The sequence below is a fragment of the Pogona vitticeps genome, chromosome 9 (assembly GCF_051106095.1).
Source record: "Pogona vitticeps strain Pit_001003342236 chromosome 9, PviZW2.1, whole genome shotgun sequence".
In the NCBI taxonomy this organism is placed as follows: Eukaryota; Metazoa; Chordata; class Lepidosauria; order Squamata; family Agamidae; genus Pogona; species Pogona vitticeps.
In genome coordinates this window covers 21,349,958-21,359,471 of record NC_135791.1, presented here as the reverse complement: position 1 = coordinate 21,359,471, position 9,514 = coordinate 21,349,958, and the positions used below count along the sequence as shown (strand labels likewise).

Sequence of the window (9,514 nt, the reverse complement as noted above, 5' to 3'; positions counted from 1 at the left end):
GCACCAGCTTTGCAGAAAGATGTCCCAATGGGATATATTTATGGTTGAGGATCAGACACATAGTAGTCTATAATCTTCTGGAAATTCCACAAGTTCCCTCTGGGTCTTTTGGAGTCAGAGATGATGCCCTTGGAGAGAAAAAATTGATACCAATAGTTGTAACAAAATAACGAAGTGCCAAAGTAGAATAAGATTTGATGGCTACTTCTGAAGCCCCAATGAAACCCCAAATGTCTCCTCCAAATGTCAATATCTGAGCCCCTTTGGATTCACTAGACTCTATAGGTTCCCATGACCTTGTATATTTCCATTCACTTGATGCATCCAGATGTGAGAAAGCCCACCAACCAGCTGTGCGGTCATGTTGCATCTATGCATGAGAAACAGAGGTTGGTTAATCACTTATTAGACTGGCTGTGTTTTTTTCTTTTAGGAAGTTGCATCTATAACTCAGTGTGCATGTGAATGTGGGATGAATGACTGAATCTCTTGTGTGGGCTTTGTTTGGAAAGGTCAAAGTAATGCTAGGGACAATTTCTCCTCTTCCCATCAGTTTCTATATTATTTCTTTTATTTTTCTTCTTTTATGTCTGCTGTTGGCTGATGCAGGGTGGATAGCCCATTGGGTCCTGTAAAGATCGTACAAAAACCCAGCACAAATTCCCTGTCCCTGTGAAGTCAGAGAAACCAACCTCAAGTACTTTCCTTTTCTTTTATTGTCACTCAGTAGTTGTAAACTGCTTAACTGAACTAGAGACCCCCTCATTTAGCTGCCACTCAACCTCCCATTTTGCTTTCTTTTTCTCCTATGTTCTCAAGACCATGTGGATGTCTCTGATCTTCTTCCTCTTCTGCCTCCTGCTTGGTATAGGTAAGTTCACAGCATGGTGCGAAAAAGAGGTTGTGAGAAAGAAAAAAGAAACAAGGTCTCTCCTTTTCAGTTCCCCTCCAAAAGAGAAGGAGACAGAGTACAAGGAGGGGATGTATCACTGCTCATTTCTTTCTGGCAGTGAGAACGATTTTTTTCTCATTGAGATAATGAGCATTTTTGTGCTTTTTAAAAAAGTACATAAGGAATCTCTTTTTTCGAAGAATGTGAAATTGTTTTTGTACAAAAGCCGTTATATTTTGCAAAACAAACAAAAAACTCTTGTGTTTTGCACAAAATACATGGTTTTCTTGGGGGAAAAAAGTCTTCCCCCCTGCCCGGATGTTTTCCTAAGTCAAAACAACAACAGCAACAATATTAATAACGATGATGTTTTTGCTGCTAGTAAAAAAAAAGTCAGATTAATACAAAAAGCATAATATTTCTTTGCTGTGAGCAAAATGTCTTGCGGTGGTTGATGATGCCACCAGAATCCTGTTGATGAAATATGCATGCATAAGCTGAATTGCAAAATTCTCCATGGCAAATTGCCAGTAAACTAATGAGATGCTGCTCATAGGACAAGGGTGCAATCAGTGTGTGTGCCTATTAATGGAACCAGTGCTTCATTAGTTATCAGCAATTGACTGTGATAAGTAACATGATTCAACTTACACATACAGTGGTGCCTCGCTAGACAGGTACCCCGCATGACAGTTTTTTCGCTGGACATTGACTTTTTGCAATCACTATAGTGATTCGCAAAACAGGATTTCTATGGGGGAATTTCGCTGGACAGTGTTTGGTCCCTGCTTTGCAAACTGTTTTTTGCTAGACGATGATTTTGACAGCTCCCTCCACACTTGCAAACCAGGTGTTTTCGGGACCTAAGCTTTGCAAGACAGCGATTTAAACAGCTGATCGGCGTTTCGCAAAGCGGCTTTCCTATGGCCGATCTTCGCTAGACAACGACGATTCTTCCCCATTGGAATCCATTAAACAGGTTTCAATGCATTCCAATGGGGAAATGCTTTTCGCTAGACAATGATTTAGCTAAACAGCAATGTCAGTGGAATGGATTATCATCGTCTAGCGAGGCACCACTGTACATGAATCACCAACAGGATTCTGGATAATTTCTTTGGACAGGAGCTCTCAGTAGGTTGAGACTTTATCCGTTGATAATAAGAAGGTCCACATTGCATCCTTAGTGCAAAGCAATCCAGACTACTTAAGAAGAAAGAAGATGGGATTGGTCCCCACTCTTCTTCTTACTATTCTGACGTTTCTTCCTTTCAGGCGTATGTTTGCGCTGTGAGCGTTGTAGCAGCAGCAGCACCTTGTGCACTGGAATACCTTATCCCTGCTCAGAAACTGAAGATTCCTGTCTCGTCATGACCACAGAATACGTCATTGGTGAGGAACCTTGCCTTTTCCTGGGCAAACACTCTGCTGAACTGAGAAAGGTTTAGAGGAGGACAACAGGGATCGGGAAGGGACTGGGAAGAAAAACTGAAATAGTTGGGTGTGTTTAGCCTCCAGCAAAGAAGGCTAAGGGGAGATATGAAAGCACTGCTCAAATACCTGAAAAGTTAGAGAGAGGAGGAGCAGGATTTGTTCTTGTTTTTCCCAGAGCGCAGGACATGTAAGAATGGGCTCAAGCTACAGGAAGCCAGCTTTGTGTTGAAGATCAAAAACAACAACAACAACAAACCCTTCTTAACTGTTAGAGTAGCACAACAATGGAACTAACAGGTCTCAGGAGGTAGTGAGTGTTCAACTATAGGATGCAGTCAAGAAATAAATTAGACAACCCTCTGTCAGAGCTGCTTTGACTTGGATTCCTGACTTGAGCAGAAGGATTGGGCTTAATGGCCTTTTAAGCCCCTTCCAAATCCATTATTCTGTGATTCTGTGATACCCCGTTGTCTTCCCAGAGCATCCAAGCGCTGTGGGTGAACAGCTGAAGCATGCCTTCAAAAATGAATCTTTTTGAAAATGTGTTCAAACTCATCATCCCACCCTCATCTCAGTGAGGAGATTCCATGCCGTAGCAACTCAGCCATCCCACTTATCTTCCCTGGCATTTGGGCTATGAGGTCACTCCAGAGGAAAGAGGGAGTGCGCAAATATATCCAGGATTCCCTGATGAAATCTTTGCTCCATCTTCGTTCCTGGCTAGTAAATAGTACATCCAAAGAGCAGAGGAGGTTTGCTGCCTTTCTTGAGAATGGCAGACTATAGTTTTTTCTCGTCTCACCAGAGAAGTGCTGGCCAGCGTCCATTTTGTTGGCCATGTTGACAAATATAGAGCAGCAATGATGGCCAGCTAGTCAGGATTCTGTGACTCAGCTCCTAACTCACTGCCTTGACATTCCCCTCTACTCTTCTGTATTTCCCTCCGCCTAACTTGAAGGGTTTCTTCAGATGTTAATTTTAGTCTCTGGGAACTTTCCCCATTAGGATACAATTAAACACTACTTATCATAAATTGATAATGTTGCACGTGTTCCCTTTAAGTCAGGTTCGGGACTTTAGGAACAGAAAATATGACAAATGAGATATTAATTGTAGTATTTATAGTATTTCTGATATTTACAGTAATAAGGAAGCTGGGGGAGATTTTGACCTATGCAACCTGCTGGCCTGATAAGGGACAAATGAAATATCTTTAAAAAAAAAACTAGAACCAGCAGAGGAGTGGGTAAAGTTTAAACGTCATTCCCATCTAGTCATTATCTTTTTTAAAAAAAGAATTACTTTCTCAGTTGTAAAAACACTCCTTCAGTGGTGCTTATCTATCTGATAATGTTTGACAGTTTATTGCACAAACGTAGGGATTAGGTAGGGTGTAGGGAGCACATAAGGGATGTGGTGGCGCTGCGGGTTAAACCACAAAAGCCTCTGGGCTGCAAGGTCAAAAGACCAGCAGTTCGAATCCACATGATGGAGTGAGCTCCCGTCGCTTGTCCCAGCTCCTACCAACCTAGCAGTTCGAAAGCATGTAAAAATGTTAGTACTGTAGATAAATAGGTACCACCTCGGTGGGAAGGTAATGGCATTCCATGTCTAGTCGCGCTGGCCACGTGACCATGGAAACTGTCTTCAGACAAACGCTGGCTCTATGACTTGGAAATGGGGATGAGCACTGGGCCCTAGAATTGGACACAACTGGATTAAAATGTCAAGGGGAACCTCTACCTTTACAGGGAGCACATAATGTTGAACGATATTGATCCCAGAGTCAATGAAAGCCAGGACTGCGGGCAGAATGTAGAATGCTCTCTCTATATGCCACAGAGTTTCTAGTATGTACAAAATACTGTCTTACCAGTTTAGTGGTTAAAGTGTTCATCTGAAACTTGGGACATTCTAACTGATCCATCAAGCTCGTTAGGGGCAAACTTGGGACTAACTTCCTTTCTCCCCAATCCTGACCTACCTCCTAGGATTGTTGTGATTGTGAGACGAGGAAAAGGAGAATGGTACACAATGCATTGAGCTCCAGATGGCAAATATCTGGCTATAGGAACAGTAAATAGAATGAATGGGAGGAAGGACTGAAAGATCTGGGTGTATTTAATAATAATCATGCGCCATGAAGTCAAGTCTGACTTAGGTTGACCTCCTTTTTTTAAAGGGTTTTCCAGGTAGGAAACATGAGAAATGGTTTACTATTCTCTTCACCTGGGGTGCCCTGGGACTGTGCATGCAGCTCGCCCAAGGCTACATAGGCTGGCTCTTCTCCCAAGAGGCATAGTGGGGAATCAAACTTCCAACCTCTTTAATGATTCTCTTCATCTGCGGTGTTTGGGGTGATTTTTAAAGCAAGGTTGACAATTCAGTGACCAATAAGCCTGTATTTTTGCTGTTGTTTTTCTTCTTGACAACCCCTAGCCAACAATGACAGATGGGTGGCCACCTACAAGGGTTGTACCAAGAGAAAGTACTGCCCGTCTCCCTCCTCGAGTGCCACGTTCCCTTCTCAGCGCAAACGGAGAGCTGTCAGATGTTGCCAGAAAGACTTCTGCAACAAGGGATCAGTGACGTGTAAGTGTCCCCTTCGAATGTCTTCTGAAGAGTGGTTGAGGGTTGGACTGATTCCCAAAGAGAAGGCTATAATCATTGCAACTGAAAGAAGCAAGAGCTGTCCTTGGAAGGATAGGAATAGCCACTGGGAACTTTTGGTTTGTGTGCAAAAGAAGCTGTCAACCCATGATTTTTCCAAAAGACACAGACAACCCATCCTGTGCTTCTCTTGAAAGTCTGTGAAACCAGAGCAACTGTTTTGGTCGTTTTGCACAATTTGTGTCAGTTGCAGAAAAATCATTCTGGCAAATATGAAAGGTCTTGTTAAGTCTTCCAGAAAATAATTCATCCATTCTCAAGTAAGGCGGAAAATTTTTTTTAGAATGAAACAAGCAAGGTTTTGCATTGCTAGTCCAGACACAATTGTGGCTCCATTTCTTTTATATACCTACACATGCAGAGTTCTTGCCCTGCTGTTTGGATGAGCTTATAGATGGGAATAGTCTTCTCCTGCTCCCTCCACAAATGTAGCTACTTAAGATTTGAAAGTGGTAATTTCAAGGCATCTCTGTCCATTAAAGCTCAGATAAATTACTTTTTTGGACTATAAAGCTTCTAGAACCCTTCATCCTGCATGCCTATTTCACAGAAGATTCCCCAGACTCTGGTGGGAGTATGATCATGGAACTGGGTGGACTACATGGGTTGAAATGTGAGGTGCAAACATTAAAAAAGAAAAGCTAGCAAGCAAAATTCAGAGCAAATCTGGAGGAAAGATTCCATCATGGCAGAGGGCAGTGGTAACCCGGCCACCTATGTTCCAAAAATGTACCAAAATGAAACTTGTTGCACCTAATCATTTTTTGCTCTTGTTCTCAGTGCCAAAATTATCAACCAAGCCAAATGGGCTGAAGTGTCCTGGATGCTTCTCGGTGCATGCCAAATGCCAACCCACCGACACGTTAAACTGCCATGGTTCAGAAAGCAAATGTGTATATTATGATATGACTGTGGAACAGGGTAAGACCGAAATTCTGCAAGAAGTAGAGAAAATAGATACCGCAATTTGCCACATAATACAAAAACCAGAGCTTGCAAATAACTAGTTACACATAGTGTAGTTGCATCTTAAGTAGTTACCTTTGGACATCAAGTCATGTAATCAGTAGTTACAAAGTTATTAAGTAACATCAAAATTACTTGTGTGTGACAAGTCATACCGGTTTACTCCAGAAGCTATTTTGAAAGGCATTTAGAGATATTTTGAGAGCAATTTTAGAGATATTTTAGCCAGAATTATCTTAGTAAGCCGAAGTGACAAAGGAAATCTTCGTTGGTATTTCTAAATTTTCCAAGATGCAGTATCAGAACCGACCACTAGAGGGATCCACAGAGGATCTATTTTTCTGGACTCGTGTTAAGGATAAAACAATGTGGTAATAATGTAAAATGCAATGAATTATTTTTATAGTTGGAGGATTGATAGTGATAACAGCAACATGTCTACTAAGGCAGTGGTCCTCAACCTTGGGCCTCCAGAAGTTCTTGGACTTCAACTCCCAGAAATCCTGGCCAGCAGAGGTGGTGGTAAAGGATTCTGGGAGGTGTAGTCCAAGAACATCTGGAGGCCCAAGGTTGAAGACCACTGTACTAAGGAGTAAGGAAGGAGTAACACAATGAATTATTTTAAAAGTGTAGCATTCCAAGCTCTGACTAGTACTCAGGTTATCCAGTGAAGCTGAACAGGTGGAAATTCAGAATAGATAAAGGGAGTACTTTCCCCCTCATTTTTAAAATATTAGGGATTTGTATTGGGCCTTCACTTGATTTTTGACTAATTAAGGCCACTTAGATTGGTCCTTAGGCTGCCCTGTGCCCTTTTGTAGACACTTTATCCAGAACCCTCTTGGTATGTTTGCACTTCCAGATATTCAGGGGAGGAAAAAAGCCCTCCTTCGAAATTAGGAAATGCAAATGCACTGAACCCCATTGCATGCTGGTTAAACTGCATTATTGCAGCCAGGAATTTGCTCATGGCCTGAATTCAATCCCAACGGGTTTAGGTAGTCAGCTTGAGGTTGACTCAGCCTTCCGTCCTTCGGAGGTCAGTAAAAGGAGTACCCATCTCACCGGGAGCCAAGATGTTGTTTGCATAATTATGTTGTGCACTGTCCAGAGAGTGCTCCACCACAGTGGTTCCTAACCTTGGGTAACCCAGGTGTTCTTGGACTGCAAATCCCAGAAGCCCCAACCAGCATAGCTGGTGGTGAAGGCTTCTGGGAATTGCAGTCCAAGAACACCTGGGTTACCCAAGGTTAAGAACCACGGCTCTAGCACAGTTGGGTAGTATATAAGTCGAAACAACAACAAATGGCAAGATCAAGTTGTGCTGTAACTGCACCAGGTCCCGGAATTTAGGAGCCTCCAAGGGAGAACAGAAGAGCTTTTGGCCAGGGTGACTGCAGTCTGCAGGGCTGGATGTTCTGCTTTGATCCCATGCTTTGGTCCCACCAGTGTGCAGCGGTGCCTCGCTAGACAGTTACCCCGCATGACAGTTTTTTCTCTAGACATTGATTTTTTGTGATCGCTCTAGCGATTCACAAAACAGTGATTCCTATGGGGGAATTTCGCTGGACAATGTTTGGTCCCTGCTTCGCAAACTGATTTTCACTAGACAACGATTTTGACAGCTCCCTCCGCGTTCGCAAAACAGGTGTTTTGGGGACCTAAGCTTCGCAAGACAGTGATTTAAACAGCTGATCGGCATTTTGCAAAGCGGCTTTCCTATGGCCGATCTTCACTAGACAACGACAATTCTCTCCCATTGGAACACATTAAACAGGTTTCAGTGCATTCCAATGGGGAAACGCTTTTCGCTAGACAATGATTTCGCTAAACAGCGATTTCAGTGGAATGGATTATCATCGTCTAGCAAGGCACCACTGTATCCAGGCACCAGCAGCTGACCACAGGGACGGGAGTAGTGTGATGTTGTGCTTCAAGTGTTGGACTGCGATTTGGGAGAATCGGGTTCTAGACCTCACTAGAGCAACGGAACCCACTATGCAACCCAGTCCTTCTCTCTCTCTCTTGCACACACACACATCCTGGCTTCATAGAGAACTGCTTTTTCATCTTGTTTCCAATGAAGGTGCAAGGGGCAATGGCTGGTGCAAAGGATAAGAGATTGAAGAACAAGACCAAGTGAGAACTGCTGGAATAGCTCGGTGTCTTAGGCATCTGTCTGGAGAGCCAGAGGCTGGGAGTTCGATTCCCCACTGTGCCTCCTTGACAGAGACTGTATTCAATGATCTATAAGGTCCCTTCCAGCTCTGCATGATGAGGATGATTGCACTTGCAAGTTGGGAATAAAAAGCTAACTGATACATAAACTGGTAAATATTTCAGTTGCTGAGCGAGGCGAGAGGATCTCAGGAGCTGACTCCCTTTTTCCCCCTCCCAATTCCTGCAGGTGACCAAATATACACTTTTGCTAAACGTGGCTGCGCAACCAAGGCGGTCTGTAAGAACACACACCAGATGTATGGGGTGCCTGGACTGTTTATCGAAATTTGGAAGACTGCCAAATGCTACGCAGCTCCTAAGAGATGAACTGAACCAGCGAGGAGCAAGTCCTTTGGAAAACCCGCCACTCTAGAAGAATTCCCCTTTTCTAGAACTCTTTCTCATTTTTTTAAAAAATTATACGTTTATTTATATATAGACACAGCTATTACTTTTACCTGGCAATTTTCATTTCCATTGATTTTTAGTAAAGGAGAATTTGACCCTTCTTTCTTTCTTTCTTTCTTTCTTTCTTTCTTTCTTTCTTTCTTTCTTTCTTTCTTTCTTTCTTTCTTTCTTTCTTTCTTTCTTTCTTTCTTTCTTTCTTTCTTTCTTTCTTTCTTTCTTTCTTTCTTTGAACGAATAAAATCATGTCGCTCAAAGGACTCTCATTTCTTTAAAACATGCTGGAATTTCCCCAATCCCTGAGTGTTTCTATTAATCTTTAACCCTCAGCCTGCATTTTGGAATTCACTGCAGATCATCCATCACACCATACCTTTTAAAGCTTTAAATGAGGTCATGTCCCTCGCCAGCCTTTTCTATTTTCAGCCATGAATGTACCATTGAACAAAAGCACTCTGTGGTCAGGTAATGCAATCCCCATTTAAAGATGCACTAATTGTGTGATTTTTTAAAATTTATTTTTATTTATTTAACTTATATGCCGCCCCCACTACCCAAAGGGTCTCTGGGCAGCTTACAACAATTTAAATACAATAAAAAGATAAAACAATTGAAATACCATTAAAAATTCAGTACTCTAAAGTTCAGAACAGACAGAAGCCTCTTCTGTTGGCAGAAATCAGCTTATGCTAGAAGAAATGCTATGTGCCCAAACAACCCACTGGAGTCAATTTCTTATAGGTACCTTTCCATCTGATTGTGGGCAGCAGATTAGGGAGTTCAGTGAAAATCAACCACCCAACCAACCAGCCTCCCAACGACCAGCTGACCAACCCAGTCAACCAATACAAGTAGAACCAATGGATCTGAAGTAGAAATGGGCACTTAATTGATGTTTGGCAGTTCGGCACAGTTCAGAGGATCAGA

At 42.5% G+C, this 9,514-nt stretch overlaps 1 protein-coding gene across 1 annotated transcript; it reads left to right on the top strand.

The window, feature by feature from the left end:
• Positions 1 to 822: 822 nt before the first annotated feature.
• LOC110089606 (phospholipase A2 inhibitor and Ly6/PLAUR domain-containing protein) lies at positions 823 to 9,194 on the top strand. The gene is made up of 5 exons (XM_072979959.2): positions 823 to 871; positions 2,168 to 2,284; positions 4,766 to 4,918; positions 5,777 to 5,917; positions 8,298 to 9,194. Exons 1-5 carry the CDS (start codon positions 823 to 825, stop codon positions 8,507 to 8,509), a joined length of 672 nt encoding a protein of 223 aa, XP_072836060.2. The 3' UTR covers positions 8,510 to 9,194.
• The last annotated feature ends 320 nt before the right edge of the window (positions 9,195 to 9,514 follow it).